The sequence below is a fragment of the Phoxinus phoxinus genome, assembly GCF_949152265.1.
Source record: "Phoxinus phoxinus genome assembly, chromosome: 12".
In the NCBI taxonomy this organism is placed as follows: domain Eukaryota; kingdom Metazoa; phylum Chordata; class Actinopteri; order Cypriniformes; family Leuciscidae; genus Phoxinus; species Phoxinus phoxinus.
In genome coordinates, this window is record NC_136887.1 from 5,680,690 (window position 1) to 5,700,103 (window position 19,414).

Genomic DNA, 19,414 nt, shown 5'->3' on the forward strand with positions numbered 1-19,414 from the left:
GTAGATATTTTAATAGTATCTCATAATTTGGCGGCAGGTATTTTAGGCTGCTGTCACTTTAATGCCTGACACACGGATACATTATACTGTTACACGTGCGTTTTCTTTCTCAACTGTTTACATTCACTTAAAACATAACTGACTGTGTTTATGTTAATACTTGCCAAGGAAGAACTCAATTTACTACTGAGAGAAAATGAGTATTGGAAGCATTTCAGATATTTCAGGATCAATATGTATCGAAAAATCTATATTTTAAAAAACACTAAAAGCACTTAGTTTATAATTTCAGATGTCTTTTTAAAATAAGCCTAAGTGGCTTGTAGCAGTGACTGCATTACACGCCACTGCATGTAATCCACCTGCATTTGGCGGGTTGGCGGGTGTTTATGTCAAGCTCTGTAACTGTTTATGATTCTGTTTATGAGTGAATTAGGACATTGTTTGGTATATAGCTACATAGTAAATTATTTAATTATTTAAATGTGCAATTATTTAATACAATTTAAAGTACCTTGGATTACCATATACTGTAAATACCATGGTACATTATTCAGTACCATAATATTGCCATCTGATACCATGATACTACTAACATGTGTTTTGTAGGGTAAGTTTAGTATAGCTTCCTGATAATTATCATCGGTCTATGGGAAAGAGTAATTGGTTCTCAATGTCAGTGGACTTTCACTGGCTTCATTACCTGATACACTATCTAGGTTACATGATAGCATGTTCTCTCTAGCGCTTCCTTGAGATTAGCTGTTTTTATTGCATGCCCTGTAAAATGTGCTGTGTTTTGTCAAATGCTACAGTAAATCCACAGCACCCCCTCATGCCATATTACAATGGCATCTCTGGGCTGCATGCTTCCATTGCTCTCTACCCAGCTATAGGAACATGCTCAGTGCTGCACTGCTGATTGGGGATTAGGCAGTTGTGGGAGACTTTGTCAACAGCTTTCTGAAAATCCAATTACAGAATATCATAAGCTGTACATGCATCAACCCCAGTCATAAACCCCCAAGGGGGAGAAGAAGTAGAAGGAGATTGTTGCAACCATTGCCCTTGTAATACATTTCCTCTGTGGAGAATGGATGATTTGTTGGATATTCTAGCAGGAACAGCAAAATACTGCGACAACAGTGGATTGCAGAAAATGCTTAAGTGAATTAACAGTTTGTTCACAATTCTTATTTGCTGGAATAGGTGGTCATTACTTCTATGTTATTTTATGTAGAGACTGTTTTCTTTCTAACAGGGAAAGATATCAGTTATGTATGCAGTCTTTGGAAGTCAGAATACTTTGTTCTATCCTTGTTTAAAGTGCAGAGACAACTGTAAGTAAGTGTAAGTTGACTTAAGAGTGTAGACACTGTGGCACTATGGATCTATTCTTTCAAAACATTGCTCTGTTTTGCTTGAGTGGCTCGACATGTCGACCTCTCGACCTCTGGATTAACCACAAGCTTGGGGTGAAATTACGCAGTTCACCTTTAATAATTGGATTCAGATTTATGTTACCATCAAGCTGCATTAGCTGTCATGTTTTGAAGGGCAGTTTAGTACTTTTATGATGCTTTGCCATTTGTTAAGCTTGATAGCCCCAAGTAACCATTCACTTTCATTGAATGAAAAATAACAGCGTGAGAATTATTAAAAACATATATTTTAGTGTGTCACAGAAGGAAGGAAGTCATCTGAGTTTGGAATGACATGAATACATAATTACAGATTTTTTTTTAATGTGTGAGTTTAAAAAACATTATGGAAATCATTTTCTTAAATGTTGTATTTTTGTATACTTCATATGTCAAATGGCTTTTTTATGGAATTTGCAATGTAGTTGTCATACTAAAGGTCTCCAACAACTGCTATCTGAAGCAGTTGTAATTAATTCACCACACATTTGAATAATGTAAAAATGTGGTCTCTCTCTGAAACACACAAAGGCTGAAATGATTGCATTTGGGTTATGAAATTGTAAATGTGATTTTTTTTACGAAGATCAGTAGACATAACCATGATATTGACCAGCTGATTAGTCGTGGACTACACCAACTGCTGATGTCATGTGAGGTTGAAGGGTCTAGAGAAGAGTTATGGTACATTGTGTGTGTTTTTGGGGGGGGGGGGTATTGGTGCGGTGAGTCATGACCCTTGGACAGGGGAGCAAGACATGATGACTGTATTCTAAACCTTGGTGAGATGCATTCCTTCATAGCATTGTTCAACTAGGCACACTCCTGACGCAGAGGCTGTTGAAAACAATTAAATGTAAACTACATATTGTTTTGGCCAAATTCTAAGACCATGATTTTTGGCTATATATTTTTGTGCAATATGTACTAACGTTAAACTTTGTTGCATACAGCTGTAAGCAGTAGTCTGCTATGAGAAACAGAGTAATACGGGGGAAGATGAGTTAATGAGTTAAGCACGTGCAGGTTGATGTTACATCAGCCAAAGTGTTATTAAGGGAAATAAACAAAACCATTTGCTAATTCCGTTGTCATAGCACAAAATATAAAATGATTCAAAGAGGCTTTCTTACCCCATTACTTGTGGTCCTGGTCCTCCATACACAAGAAATATCTTCTTACCCCATCTTACCCTACTGTCTGTGTCCTGTGCGTGAGTGGCCATAAGGAGTTCCTATGTTCTTTTGAGTTTCAGATTTTCCTATGTATACATTATAAATCCGTCAAGTATGGGGTTTTATTTTGGCTGGAATACTGCCTATGTACAGTATGCAGTGCAAATTGCTACTCATGTATTGTAGTGAGCCAGTTTGTAACCCATAAACAGCCACAATGCCATCTGAAGGCTAACTGATGCTCCAGATCTGAAATGGCCAAAGGACAGAGGATACATTATGAAATGGCCATTAGTTTTATGCAGGGCCGCTGCTGGCCAAATGAGTGCCCTAAGCAGTGTTGTATTGTTGTAGGGGGTCAGAATAGAACAATGAAATATTTAGAAGATAAGTAGTAATTATTTACAAGCTTTGCAGCATAAATATCCCACAGATGATTTTTTCACTTTTTCAAGAATTATTTTTTTAAGCAACAGAGATGCACACTCTATTTTCTGCTTATAGGAGGCAACAGTCAGTTTGTGTTTTGTAGTCAGTTCGATAAATTCGGCTCAAAAATACATGTCTGTGCGTGCAAGAGGACGTGGAATCTGAAAGTATTTGCCTTTCATAGACACATCACTATTACACTCTTCTTTAGGAGGCGGGGATTCTTGTTTTCAGAAACAGTTTGAAGGACTTAACATGTCTCCTCACAAGAGCAGATACAATTACTTTGCTCAAACCCCCAGAGGACTATCATCCTGTGAGAGCGTTGTGTTTGGGGGGAGGTGTTTGTAGGGGTGGCTGGAATAGCAGAAGCGGCGGAACGAGAAGAGAGAGAGAGAGGACTAAGGACAGAAGAGGACAGTGAATACCGAAAGCTGGATGATCGACTCTGACATTTGCAGCGATGTGTTCTAGGTCTCTGGGCCATGTACAATCATGGTGGTGAAAGATGGCTTCAAGTGCATGACACTGCGATTACATTATTTCAGTCCGAAACGCAGCCGTCGGGACGGAGCCTTTTCTAATGGCTCTTATCGTTTCAACACCAGTGGCCTCACGGCCATTCGGAGCAGCCAGGCATGTGGAAATGCATTGTTCCTGCTGCAGTGCAGAGAGCACCCTGATTAGCAGAACGAAGGCACGTTTTGACGAATACCCGGTAATGAGACCGCTAGTTGCTCGGGGGTGAGAAGGTAAAGATGGAGGGACTGAGGAAGGATCCTTCAGCCATTGAGCGAGCCGTGGTTAACATATCTCAGCACTGTTCCCTGAGCTGAATGCCCCGCGCGCACCAGAGTAAACATGTTATCAAGATGTGACGTGACATGCTAGGACTCTCTGCGTAATGAAAAGCAATGAGGCGATGCTCGCACTTCAAAACAGGGTTTATAGTGACTCCAAGCACTGAGATTCGTCTTAATCTCATGGAATTACTTTAAGGAATTTGGCAAGACCAGTAGTACAAACATTTTACTTCACGTTGATAAAACAAAATGTTCAATAATGTTCAAGAAAGGCCTCAATCACTCAACTCTTAAGGTCCTTGAACACTGAGTCCAACATTTTCTTATGCATTTTTTCGTATTCGTCATCCTAAAAATTCTTCAGTCCTAAAAAGTCTTCAAGCAGTGAGGAAGATGTTGTTGTCCTCTCTCTTCTTAAAAAAAGGAAAAGAAAGAGGAAATATTGGGTCCATCCAATCCTGAGCTTGCGTAGAGAGGAAAGAGAGTTTGCTGCGGGATTCTCCTGAGAGATTTAAAGTTTACTTCAGGATGTCAGTGGCTCAGTTTGATGCTTTGCGAGCGATACTGGAGCCACAGATTAAAAAGAAGAACACCAATTTCAGTGAACCAATAGATCCTGAACAGTTCTGGATTTTGGCGTTTGCTTGTACGGTGGCTGTGAATTGTCAAAACACCTTTGCTAAAATCAAACCCGATCCGAATACAGACGAATTCGGACGAGAAAGTGTGCAAGGACCTGTACACTCACATTTTGCAAACCCTTCCCTTTGGATAATCCTAAAGGGACAGTTCACCTAATCATTTAAATTCTCACCCACCCTTTAAATCATTCCAAACCCATAAGACATTTGTTCATCTTCAAAAGGCAAATGAAGATATATTTTAATAAAACCTGAGAGATTTATGTCCCTCCATTAAAAGTATATCCTATCAAAACGTCTTTTCCACCTCAGAAAGTTCATGCAAGGTCTCATATTCATAGTTATAATCAATTATAAGTCAATTATTGTCAATAATCATTGTTATGTAAATTCAAACCTATCATGAAGCGTGCACATGAAAAACGTTTAATTCTGGAATATAGCATAGAGTTGTCTTGCATTAATTTAGCTGCATTAATATTGTCGACCACATACATATTGTCCAACTGGTTATTTTGTCTTTTTTCGCTGTTTAACTGTGAAACTGGATTAAATTGCAAGTAATGTGGTTTAATGTGGAGTCCAATGCTGCTGATTTAAGTAGCACAATTTATGTACTGCTTAGATAATGTTGCTTTTGGCAAAGCGATTTAGAGATTAAACTACTTGTGTGCTTTGGAAAAAAGCAGCCTTAGTCTTAAAACCAACTGATATTGAGATATTCAGGAAGTGAAAGGTGCCATGCCTGAAACGAGTAAGCTTAGGGTTTGAGAGACGATTGCAAGCAAAGGCATCTGACATAATTTATGTATTTGGTTTGAGTTTGTTCAAAGCCTGTCCTAATAAGTCCAGGACAACTGATGGAAGGGAAGCAGCCAGCTCCTATCCCTGAGGACAAAGGCTGTGTCAGAACTGGCCCAAATTAGGAGTAAACTAAAGGAAATCCTGCAAACCAGCAGAGCCAGTGAGGAGACGGGCAACTTACCTAGACCCTTCAAAGGGTAATTGTCACTCCGCTGCAGGCCTGTTATCTCACACACATGCCAGAGTAATGCAGCTGCATGGATGTCCAGCTGTTGAGATGCCATCTTCTAGAGCAATAGACCAGACAGGGATTTTGGACTCTGGCCTAGTTAGCCTTTTGACATCAGCATAAGATCTGTTCCAGCTTATTCAAGCCAAGAACAGGCAGTTTATATGTTATGTTTGGGCTTTGGGTAAATATGAAATCCTTAATAGAGTGATTGGCATGCTGGTCTCGGTTTGACTGGTGAGCCTGTTAGCTCCTGATGGCTGATCCCTCAACTACACCATCTGATTCTAATGGACCAATCAGGTTGGAGCTTAAGCTTTTGAGTGCAGCATGTGTCAGACAGCCATTGAACAGCAGTGAGGGGTCTGTCTGAGATCAAGCACTACTCCCCACAACCATTACCAAGACATCAGAGCTCCCCTGTTCAGAGAGTTTAGTCACACGTCCAAATAGTTAGGAGAACATAAGAACGTTTCACATCTCTTCAAATGGCTAACAAATCAATTACAAAATATTTATATTTAACGTCAGTAATATATACATACTTTTCATGGCTTTTAAAAGTAATGTCTACTTCCAATATGGCATTCATAGGTCAGTATTTTCTTAATTGAAATGAAACATGTACAATGTCTCTGCTATATTAAAAGCCCCTTCAAAATGAGAGAGAGAGAGAGAGAGAGAGAGAGAGAGAGAGAGAGAGAGAGAGAGAGAGAGAGAGAGAGAGAGAGAGAGAAAACCAATTCTGAAACACTCGTGAATAATTTTGCGCATTCTGGTTGGCTGACATGTCTGTGGAGAGCGGGGCTTTAGAGAGAGGTTGAAAGAATGATAGCGGTCTAATTCAGAAGTTCAGTCTGGTGGGAGTCAGCTAAATGGCTGAAATTGCTTAAAACACCTTTAACTGCTATCATTAGAAATTGTTTAATAGGCTTTTTAGAGGTACTTTTACAACATTACCAATCATACCATTGTTTAAGTAAGCAGTGTGCAGAGATATTAGAGTTTTAAGACCAGCCAACAGTGAAGTATGAGCATAGAAATGCTGAAAAGATCGATATTGCTGGTCAACCAGTTTGGATGCTGGTTTCCTCTCCAGAGTTCTTCACTATCTTGAAAATGTCTTTATAACGTTGTTAGTTTAGCCACAGATTTCACGATTTGTTTATAAAAGTCTAAATCTGTTGTTACAGTGAACATTTGTAAATATCATTTAAGGGTTATATATCGATCATAAATTAATTTTATTTCTTGCATACAAAACTACTCATGTTGTTGCCCTTGGCTAAATATTGTTACCCAGATGAGCAGAGGTTTTCCGCAAACCGCTTTGTACCCGTGTCAGTAATGAGATTGTTCTTGGTTCGTAGAGATGTGCATAATTATGCTTCATTTGCTTCAAGTGTTTTGGGAGAATAAGGAACAGCCAATCAGACTGTGTTTTGTTTAAGGCAAGAGTGTATTGATGGGTTCTCACTGTCAGACGCAACGCAGCACTTTCATCTGCTGGAAATAATGCAATTATTTCTCTGCTCATATTCATGCAGTCAAAACAAATTTCCATGTTTGTACAGATTTTCCTATTATTGCAATTACTCACATGCCAAGATCATCCGATTCCATTTTGTAGGATTGATATAGAATTATGAAGTTGTTTGTACTTTAACTTGGTCATAAACAAACTAAAACTCGTCTTGTTTTGATTGCAGTTTGTTCGCAGTTCTCCAGAGGGGTGTACGCCATCTTCGGCTTCTATGACAAGAAGTCCATGAACACGTTGACCTCCTTCTGCGGGGCTCTCCACACCTCCTTCGTCACTCCCAGCTACCCCATCGACTCAGACGTGCAGTTCGTCATCCAGATGCGCCCTCCTCTAAAGGGCGCCGTCCTGAGTCTCCTGTCTCACTACAAGTGGGACAAGTTTGTCTACCTCTATGACACAGACAGAGGTAAGTCCTCTTAAGTTACCTCTGGATCTCCAAGCAAAATGCCTGGCCTACATGAGTTTGTGCTGATTTGTATTGTCTTTGCTGGGTTTGTAGCACATAAGGAGCAGGGCGTGATGGAGGATGGATGCCCCATTTGGGTCCTTAGGGTCTGGAGAGACCGCCTGCAGTACTGGTGCAAAGGTCCAGATATCTCTGGATACATGATGAATTTAGAACTGATGTGCCCCAGTTCTGAGCTGCGTGGACGAATTTGGGGCCCTAAAATACTTATTAAATAGCTCACCTTACTTTTCTTAATACAGTTCGTCTGCATTATCACTGCACAGGGATATTGATTTCAAACAGTTCATATAAACACATCAAGTTATTTATAAGAAGGATTCACCCAAAATGATAAACCTGTGCCTTCTCACCCACAAGTCACTCTTTTCCTAAAGGAACTTGAAAAAGAGATGTTCTAAAGAAGGTTAACATTGCTCTTGTCCATACAGTGAACGTATCAAATGAACTGCCTCAATGGAAATCATTACTATTTTACGAGGTGCAATTCGGTATGAATTTGTATGATGTAAATCATTTTTAGAAAAGAAAAAAGAGTGAGCATGAAGGAGGTCCACCCGTAAACATAAGCATCACTTTGGAAAAACGTACAAATGACATTCTTCGAATTCATAGAAAATAGCCACCAAATCGCCAAAATGTACAATAGAAATGAATTGCCATGAGTTAGTGACCATAAGACACCATAAAGGTAGTCCATACAACTTGCATCCTATATATTCAAAGATTTCTGAAGCCATACAATAGGTTTATGTAAGGAACAGAAAAATAAGTTGATATTCATTGAAAATGAATGTATGCCGCACCATTCTGGAAGTACAACTGATATTTAGGAGATACAGCAAGATTATCAGAAAGTAATGCCTTAAATATCAGCTACTCAAAATAAAAATACTGCTGGCTTCAGAAGACTAACACCTTGTCCTAACCAGACACCATGTGAAAAGATTTCAGTGAATCACACATCACAGCCAATCAGAAGAGTGTGTGGGCGGGCTCTCTACTGTCTCGCACTCGCAACCAAATGGATGGTACTTAATCAAAATTCACAAAAAACTTATTCAAAACACATAATTAGTCAACAAAACAGTTTTGTCACGATATATACTTGTTTACTCAAAGATCACAGTTTAAACAATTTTTTTTCTTCTCTTTACTCTCAAGATCTGATGTAAATTTTTCATTGTGGATAATTAAAGTCATGCACAATGATATACAAATTCAAATGAAACCATTTTAGTATCATACAAAACACAATCAGTAACTGAGCTGTAAACCACAGCATTGCAGAAATAGAAAATTCCTGATGATGAAATCCCCTGTCAGTCACGGCTACTTAGGACCAAACTCTGTTTAACATGGAGAAGATCGCTTTTATCTCGAGTCTGGTTAGGACACGGTGTTACAATGTAATAAAATGGACTACTTTCATAGTGCTTTACTATTATTTAATTGTCATTTTAGAAGTGAATCTGTTCTCATTCACTTTTAGTATAGAACAGAGTATATCCCGCCAAACATTTCTTTCTTTTTTTACTACCCCGAAGTAAGGAATCTGTGCAGGTTTTGAATAGTATTTAATGTTTACTAGTTTAATGTTGTGCAATGAATAATATGAGAAGTGGCAGTAAAATAATAGCACCCTAAAATGTCTTTGTGACCCAATTAAAATTCAGGGCCACAACACCGTCAATGCCTCATCACCCTCCCTCCCCCGAGCGCACCTGTTCCTGGGCCATGGTTTGTGTTTACTAATCATCAAGAGGTCACAATCTCCGTTTGACCCAGAAGACACCTGGCCAATGATCATAGTATAGATGGCACTGCAGTCGGCTTCTCTTCCGCACTCGTCTAGTTACGACATCTGTGCTGTTGTTTTGGTGTGGACGCCGCGCTGCCGTTCCACTATTCGTCCTATTTAACCATTCATTTACTCGCAAGGAAATCATCATTTCCCATCGCTCATCTCAGACGGATTGAGCAATTAATTAAACTCAAGTGCTTTCTGTTGAGGAATATCTGCGATGAGTCAAAGCGTCTCACAAGCTTGAGGCGGTGACACTGGCATTTTCGGGTCCCATTAAAGCCTGCTAGCATCCTGCGCTTGAGTTCACAATGGTTTTTCCTGAAAAAAGCATCTCTAATTAGATGAGACACAGAGCTAGCTCAAAAAGCTCAATGAGTCTTTCCCCCTTCCCATCCCAAACTGTCCTTCCTAGCAGCTTCCGCCTGGATTTGTTTCACTGCGATTTAAAGGTCACTTTCCTGTAAGTTGCCAAGGAGCTTCTCAGTTCAGTAAAAGACAATGCAAAGAGCAGTTTTAGCATATCTCAAACTCCAGGACATGCAACCAATGACACTATGTAAATTGACTGGCATTTTAATCAAATCACATTAACATACATGATATCATGTAGGGCTGTCACAGCATTAGGTTAACTTTGTTGATTTTGTTTAATCTTTTTTTGGAAAATGAATCAGTGGAAGTGGAGTTTTAGAAAGACGCTGCTGGATTTAAAAAACAATAGACACCCCTAATATGATATAAGTAAGCAAAAAGGTAATCGAGGCTGAAAGCGGAGTGTCTGCAATCCCTTCAGCCGTGACTTATTCACGATACAGCGCTAGCCTCGAGTACCTTATTGATTTTATATAACGGTTACCTCACAACACAAATATTAAAGCCAAAAAAAAATTATCAATACAACTTTAATGAGGTAAAATCACTAAAAGCCCTCCTTCCGCTGAAAAAAATTGTCCCAGACTGTGAACTGCAACAGGTTTTTCCATTACATTATTTACGTCGTTAGATTGCGACAAAGACTGTGACTGTCTTCATGAGCGAGTCAGTCAGTAGAGAAGACTTCTATATTGAAATGATTCTATATTGAAAGGATTGAAACACGGAGAAGCAAGACACAACTGACTAGCGTGTCAGGGCACGGGAAAACCCATTAACTGTTAAAAGTTTGAGATATGGCAGTGGACATTCAAACTGATTTTTTTACGAATATAGGACTGAGCTGAAGGAAAATCCTATATCTCCTGTAAATGCAGGTACTATCTCTTACCCAATCTCTCACAATACTCTAAGCTTCAATGAACAATATCAATGAGAATATATGTTTACGTTGCTAAGAGTGGTTGCTAGGGGTGTTGTGGAGTGATACTTAGAACCGTTGGGTGAAGCAATCATTGCCGTGTTGGTGTTTTATTGTGAATAAACACAGCTATTGACCAATAACAGTCAATAGTATTTGACATAACAGTACTTGCTGAACAAGCCCCAAAATTATGAAAACATTACATTAATATGTCAGACAAGTAAAGATTTCAATTGAAATTGTTGAGTTTAGGTGTTGGATTTGCTCAATGGCTTATTAAGGAACATATGAATAGGTTAGGGGCATGATTAAATGCATTAATATTTTAACTAAATGAATGTGTTAAATTGACATCCCAAATTATTACTAATTACACCAGACACATGCATCTAATGCAAGACAGCCAAACTAAATAATGTAGCAATTATGTTGCATTAAAACACTATAGCTTCTCGCTCAGATTATGGGCTCAGATTTAAGCCTCATGCCCGTCCAGCATCCCTCCCTCAAAGGCAGCGGTGAAATGTAATCCTTATTACTGGAACCCCAGGAGAGGATTAACTGAGTTTATTAAAGCACTTCATCAGGAACCTTAAGTCAAGTTGACACTTGGCACATCACATGGACACGTACATCAAATGGCATGACCCTGACGCGACATGGACGGATGTGGCAATGAGTTGCTGGCCAAGAGTGTTTATTCGGTTTTTGGCATGGGTCACTGATTTGGGGGTAACGTTAGGGTGCTTATTCTCATCAATCTGTCATTTTGATTGTTGTTGTTAGTTTATTGTTAGGGTTACAGTGTTTCCCACAGGATTTGAGATTATGGGGGGTGGACCTAATCATTTTATATTATTATTATTATATATATTATTATGACAGTAATAGCTAAATATTATACAAAAAATAAATCAAAATGGCGGCCATTACGTTCCCAAATGCACACTGAACTCACCGCACATGCAGAGATGGAGTTCACTGCATTCACTCATTGTGATCTAAACCGTTCTGAGATGCGGAAAACACCGGATCACAAGCTGATCATTTCGCTTTCAAAGCATGCAGCGCAAACAGACTATATACTTGTTAAATTAAAACGCATGTCTTTTGCGATTTGACGAGGGTGCAAAGCCCTTTCACACTTTCAATTTTTTTTTAAAGATACTTTGCCAAAGCAATGCACCAAAACATCGCTAGAGACCTTTTATGTTATTATGAGAAGTTTTCAAATATTTTCAGTTCATAATGAAAGAGTGGCTGCACATATTCGACGGGCCGTCAGAGTCTGGGCAATTAATGGGAAACACTGGAGTCAGGGCAGGATGTAGTGTTTGTTTGACAGAAATATTATCTCAATACCAACAAAAGATGTTGATCCAGGAACACATTCAGGGATGTTTTATTTGAGGAGGCAAGGAAGGCACTTGCTAAAAAGAAAATAAACAGTTTGCAAAGACAAAACACAAGGACGTGGTTTCACAGACAGGGCTTAGATTAAGCCAGGATTAGGCCTTAGTTCAATTAAGTAGCTTTTATAAACGTGCCTCCTTAGAAACAAAAAAAAACATTACTGCTGTGCATCTTGAGACAAAACAATGGATGTGATATATTTAAAGATCTGTCAGTGCAATTTGCTTTCAGTTAAAACTGCTCAAACATGCATTTTAGTCTGGAACTAGCTTAAGCCTTGTCTGTGATACCGGGGGAAGGAAGGAATATTACACAACATGAGATCAGATAGTACGTGAAACACCCAAACCTCCCTTGAGCACATTATGTTCTCATTGAGCTCACACAGTGTTAAGTGAGTGTGAGGGGGGAAGACCAGATACAGATACTCAGGAACATCTCTGCTCGACCCTGTCAATGTGATAATGCCCACTTCTCGTGCGCACTCTCGGTCCACAGATCGTTCTGGACGGGTCAAACTGGTGGAGATGGACAGACTAATTACCAAGTAAACAACTTTCGATCAACTTAAAATCGATCAACCTCCAAATATCAGAGATGCACTGACTCCAAGTCATATAAAATCTCATTTAAAAACGCATTTTTTTAAGGTTAGCTTTTACTTTACTTTTTTCTTCTTCTCTTGTGTGTGTTGTATTTTAATTAGTTTGTTATGTAAAGCGCCTTGAGAAGCTGCTTTAAAGGCGCTATATATAGATATATAAAAAAGTTATTATTATTATTATTATTAAAATGACTTGAAATGATGATCTGCATGTTTTTAGCCAGTTATTAAATGAAAGCTGCAACTTTGTGCCTGCGATCATCATGACAAATGTAAAGACATTGAAAATGTGCAAACTTGATACAATTCTTACTTTGTTTTAATAAATAGTGTTAATATAAAACATACAAAATATTTTTTATATAGACAAACAAGAATATTATAGTAATAATTTACATTTGACATAAAAAAGGAGGGAGGCAGAGAGTGGACCATGGCACTGAACATGTCGTACTTGACAAGATCTTAGTCAACCCAATATTATGAGTCTGTACTCTGAAATATTCAATTCTGTAAATCTACTTTTAGCTTTGAATCTGCAAGGAATGTGTCTGTGTTACTGCTACAGGACCATTTCTAGTCCATTCATGGAGGATAATAGCAAACCCCTATCTGCCCCCCGGCACCCATCAGCTCAATAAAAGCAATTATTTGTCCCATGCAAAGGACAGATAAATGCATCTATAATGCATCTAGCAGAGCCAGCTTGATTCTGCAGTTCTTGGCTCAATGCTTTTCTCTTTCAGGTGAACCACTGTTATGCTTGTGCAACGGTTCAAAGTCATGTTTACAAGGTCCTAAGCTGAAAGTCGAACTAATCACTGTTTGCCAGGTTTGAAAAATACTTTCTAGCTTTGTATCTGGCCCTTAGTAGTCAGTAAACTAGATACCGATGAGCAGAACTGCTTTGTTTGAGTTATGTCTCTGAAATAATCTGTACTCCTGAAATAATACCAATTTTGGGCAGAACAGAAATTACACATCCCTGCATATTAATAAAAGTAATTCTGTTGATTTGCAAAAAAAGGCCTAATATTACATAATTTGATGATGCCGAGTTAAAAATATCAATAACAACTTTCCATCATGTACATTTTTTGTCACAAAATAAGAAGTATAGTCTGCCAGTTTTTGAATCAGACAGAGATAAAGTAATGTGCCAAGATTACATTTATTTAAATGTATGAATTATATAATTTATTTGAATTAATTTTCAAGAGAGGTGTGTGTGAGTGGATTGCAGCATCTATCTCCACTATCAATAAAACTTTACATACATACACGTTTATAAGCTTTTTCACCCCAAATTATGTCATTTTCTGTCTCTGATTGGATGCAGTAAAACACCCACAAACATCGGGTCATGTTTGCATTTCTTCGGTCACTGGTCATAATTCTAACCTTGAAATCAGGATTAGGCCTAAAAATAATGTCATACATGTGAAAACCAGCTGAGAATTGAGCAAAGTTGCGTCCTGGAAGATGGGAATCGTGTCTGTGGCAGTTCATCTGATGATCAAGACTTCTTCATCTTACAAATGGGTGTCGAAAGCAAAAATACTACGAAATGCACATCATATGAGAAAGTATGGCATCACATCAGGAAATAAGCATTTCAAAATGAGTCAGAACAAGTATTACATTTCAATAAGCAAATATGATGCAGGGTGGTGTTTCACTGAGTATATATCATCTTTCTTTCTTTCATTATTTATTTTACATGAATTTCCTATAAACTCTCCCCTAAACAAACTGGCAGGTTGCTTATAACATATGAACTCTCTTCATATCCAAATAGTCGGCTATATTGGTATTATATAATATATATAAAGAAGACTTTATGCCAGGAATGGCTTTGCAATGGCCTTGCAATACATTGGCCAGGCATTCACGTTAGCATCTGCATGCTGTTTGTGGCCTTTAAAAGAAACGGCGGTGGAAGTCTTCTTTATTTCTGCACACTTTGAGTTTCTCCTTGACATAAGTTGAGGAGTGAATACATTTATCCCCTGTATGCATGCAAGTAAAAGAGAAGAAGCTGTGTGTGTGGGAGCACTGGGAAGAAGTGAGATGGATTTTGCCCTTTCTGAAGTGGCGGTCAGGTATGGGCAGATAATTGCGGGGCTTGTGCAGCAGAGACGGATGATTACAGGGTTTATTGTCTCTCGCAGGCACAATCAACCTTACCTCATGTCCCTGATTCAGCACACTCACTGCCACTTGATTTATGGGCTTCGGTGGCTCTCTCTCCCTCGCTCAGGCTTCATCATGGCCGCTATATTGCTTGAATTCCTTCTCCGATACGCTTTCTTCCTCTTTTCCATCACTGTATTTCTCGTTGTCGATCTGGTCCATCTCTGCTGGACACAGGGTCATGCACAAGGCCTGATTTGATATTAACTTAGCCATAAGGGTTTTGGACATCTGTGATGTTTGCCTAGACATCATACTTTTCTTTGTACATGTCAGGTCATACAAATTTAAATGAAATCGCCAACCCGTGCAATAATTAGGAATTCTCATGAGATTGGGTTGCATGTAGGGTTAACTAAATAATGAACTAAAACTAAACCATACCAACCTCTTTCCACTTGATTTAAAAGACATATTAACTTCAATCATTTAAAATCTAAAAACCTTTTAACTTGATTTTATTTCAGATAGTTGCCAAGGCATTTTTATTTCTTAGTTCTTTTTTTTTCTTAGTTTCTAGAATTTTTTTAGTTCTCATTTTTATTTAGTTTAAAGGAATAGTTCACTTAAAAAAAAAATCTGTCATCATTTACTCACCTCCAAATTGTTTCTGTTTCTGCTGAACACAAAAGAAGATATTTTGAAGAATGTCGGTATTAAAATAACTAAAACTGAAATAATAATTAATACAAATTATATAGACAAACAACACTACAAAGTTATAAAAACTTGACTAATATTGAAATAAAAACAGAAATAAAAACTTTTTCAAAATGAATACGTTTGATTGATAAATTCAACAACAACATGGTCAAAACTATCCGTGTTCACATGGATCCATGAAAACGATTAAAAATGCTGTATTCTGCTCCCAGGCCAGTAGATGGAGATGTCTCTTTATATAGAACCTATCTTGCACCCAGCGCAACTGACTTTGTACGCTTACGTATGTATCATTCCTATTTTGCACCCGCGGACAGCCGACTTTTCCCTCCACAGACGCACTTGAACTTGTGCTCGCGGGGGCGGTTTGGCGAAAAGAGGAGCGTGTTCCGGCGCAAAAGTTTCCCGGTGCTATTTTGCAGTTTCAGAAAACAATTCCGCCACTGACCAGGAAAAACCCAGTCTAAAGACAGTTTAGCATTGCACGTTATTCATTTGCTATTTTAAGGGCGCGCGCTTGGCCATTATGTAGCGTGTTAACAACACGCATACACTTTGATTCTCTAATCTAAACAGTCACTTTAGATTGTGACAGTGAAAAATACATAGCGGAGCAGAGAGGACACTGACAACACACTGACTGCAAGGACAGACCAGGTTACATATTACATATTACATTTACATATTAAACAAAGTCTCACCTTTCAAATTTGGTCTTTTTTTTAAAGAAATGTAAACAATAAATACCGTTTATGTGTCGTGACAGATCGCTGTAGAGCATCAGTTAAAGCTGCTCGTGAACCGATCATCTCTTCCTTCTAGTTCATTTATAGCATCAAATAAACATGAATGAACATCAGGAGGAATGTTGTTTTAACCGCGGAAAGGCGTCAGTACACTCCGCTTCTCAAGTTCAAATCCTCCCATGTTAATCTACTAACTCTCCTGACTGCTTTGTCGGACAAAATGGCGGATGGTGAAGTATGATTGGTCAGATCACCTGTCAATCAAGCTCCCTGCGAATGGTCAATTGAACTGACAAATTATGCCTGCCTATCTGTTTGACTGACAGTTTTATTGATCGCTGAGATAGCATTGACTTGCAATGAAGTTGGTTCAATATACCGTAAAAAAAATTTTTTTTTTAAATAGCTTAGATGTAGTTAACTAAGCTTAGCTTGCTACATTTCCCAGGGTGGTAGCTTCAATGTAGTGAAGCTACATTTAATGTAGAGTTTAGCTCGCTTCTTTTTTTGCCAAGCAGCTTGCCCAACACTGTTCATGTGTTAGTTGAAAACAGTGTTGTGTAAACAGCCCCTTTAATAACATTTACAAAATATGCTAAATTTCTTTCAATTGACATCAGTAAATTCCTCTTCCTGTCATTCTGTCCTGTGGCTAATTCAATTAAAATTCAGTTCCATTTCACAAACTGTGAATCTCTTCTAGAAAAGCAGCCCAGGGTGCAACTCTGGCTGTTTGAGAGCACTTTTTCTTTCATTTGACATTTGTGACTGGCAATTTTTGAAAAGAAGTGACATTGCATGGAAGAGACCCACCAGCCATCTATTTAGATACAGAACAGCACTTATCCCAGCAGGGCCTTGACTATCTTGACCTCGCCAACTGCATGCACGGCAAAGACTGAAGTCTAAGAAAGAAAAAAAATCTTATTTCTAAAAAATATGTCGTTTTTTTTGCCATGAAAGATAAAAAAGTATTATAAAATACATTGCACGCTAGATTATAAATATATAATGAAAATTGGTCTAATCAAGTAAATTTTAGCTCAAAATAAGGGTAGATTTTTACCAGAAACAAGGGACAGCTATAAAGTGCAAGTTATTGTGCATGTTGAATTAGATTGTTGTAATAAGAATAGTAATTTTAAGAATAATATTGCTCCTAAAAATTCTAATTTCAAGAATCTTAATTAAGAAAGGTACAATATAATTATATATATTTTTTAGCATTTTTATAATTTAAATAAGCTGAATTTAAGGTTAAATATTCTAGTTAATGTAATCTTCACTAAATTACTTATTTAGTGCTTATAAAAAGTGAAAACTGCATAGCTTTAAGCATGTTTGTCTAGTTTTAAGACCTAACTATATTTTTATAGACTGGATTTAAGATTAAATATTCTAGTTTTAAAGCAATTTTCACTTAATTTATTTATAATTCAATTCTTATAAAAAGCATATGTCTAGTTTTAAGATCCAATAACATTTAAGACTAGATATTTATGCTATGTTCAAGAATTCATATCAAGTTAGTGCCCTTTCGAAAGGGAACTCGCTCTGTGTCGGTTACTTAACAGAAAATTAAAACAACCTGTTACCTTAAATTATACATTTATCTCTGTAAAGCTGCTTTGAAACAATCTACATTGTTAAAAGCGCTATATAAATGAAGATGACTTGACTTGACTTGTGGGGATGATGCTATGGGCAACGCCCTCAACGTGAACCGGTGTCTGAAAAGCTATCCAATCACGTCACTAGTGCGACCCGGAAGTATAAAAGGGGGGTCTAGAGAACATGTCATCCACTGTTTTGTCTGATTTGCAATCACCTGAAAAAGGTAAGAAACAATTATGGCAAGTGATAAGCGTTTCAAGAAGCGTGTGGATCCGTTTCTTAGGTATCTGACACCAGATGACACACACAACTTGTCCGTTTACTGTTTGGGCGAAGAGCACGCACGATCAGCTCTTGAGAGACATGATTGTGCAGAATGTTTTCCGCTAAGAAAACTCTGATCTCGTCTGGCCCTTTTCTCGATGGAAGAGGGACAGGCATCTGGGCCCAGTGGTTCAGGTCTGTGTAGATCCAGGATCAAGTAGAGTTACTCCCCTCGTTTGCAAGGATTATAAAGCCCTATGCTGAGTTCTACTCTCCAGGATGCCCATCTCTATGATCCGGTTTCACTTTGGTTTTTGTGAGAGACTCTGTTTAGGAAACAGAAAGGTTGTTGGCAAGACTAGGTCAGTAAATTTGACCAGGTCGGCCTCCCTGGTGGCATGTGGGGTTGACTTTTAGCCTGGCTCCGCCCTCCTGCGTATTTCCGCACAATTTTCATTTTCCTTCAGTAGGTCTGGGATTGTGGTATATTCTTGGGTTTTCTCCGATCAATTTTTTGCAGGTCCAATCAGCGAACAGAGGGAGTGGCTGAGAACGATGACGTTGAGGTTGTGCGCTAGTTTGAGTCGTCAAACGTCATGACCAAATGTTAGCGATTGGTTGTGGCAGATCCAGAGTGGCTCTGGGCAGATCCAATAGTTTTAAACTTCAACAGAGTACCCGCCTACAAGGATTTTAACGCTTGTCAATGGAGAGAGGCCAGACTCTCTGTACAAATGAAATGTACGAGAGTCTGGTAGAACCAGGCTAGTTGACTTTATGCCCCCCTCAGAAAGTGATTGGACGGGACTCCTTTCGGACCCCCTGGCCATATTCCCTTAAAGGAAATTCCCTTCTAAGAAAGCTGTTGCTTCCAGGCCTGGGAAGGCTTTTCCTTGTTAGGAGGCCTCTTTGAGGCTCATAGCTTGGGCATTGATCGTAGGGAATAATGTCACTGACAGCTAATCATGTGACCCGAAGGGGGAGTGTTTCTTGGCATTTCAGGTTTCTGCCACGAGCCACAATTGGCATGCACTCCCGTCAGCATGGTGGGATTGTACATCGTTCTCCGCGTCATCGACGCAGTGCGAATTCCCTTTCTAAAGGAAACGTCTAGGTTACGACTGTAACCTCAGTTCCCTGAGAACAGGGAACGAGACACTGTGTCGTTAGCTATGCCTCGGGATGCCTGCTGAGCAGTCCCTTCAGACAATAAGGGGATGACATGTTCTCAAGGCGCCCCTTTTATTCTTCCAGGTCGCACTAGTAGTGATGTAATAGGCTCTTGCTGGTCAATTTCGATTG

The 19,414-nt window shown here is 38.7% G+C and overlaps 1 protein-coding gene across 5 annotated transcripts in view; it reads left to right on the forward strand.

Moving 5' to 3' along the window:
- Positions 1–19,414, forward strand: part of gria3b (glutamate receptor, ionotropic, AMPA 3b) — a 170,133-nt gene that overhangs the window by 27,603 nt on the left and 123,116 nt on the right. For all 5 annotated transcript variants that reach the window (XR_013799696.1, XM_079630206.1, XM_079630207.1 and 2 more), the window contains exon 3: positions 7,212–7,451. Coding sequence is in view for 4 of the 5 variants with exons in the window: in XM_079630206.1 (XP_079486332.1) it covers positions 7,212–7,451 (240 nt within the window). In the remaining variant the exon portion in view is untranslated. The remainder of the gene's footprint in view (positions 1–7,211; positions 7,452–19,414) is intronic.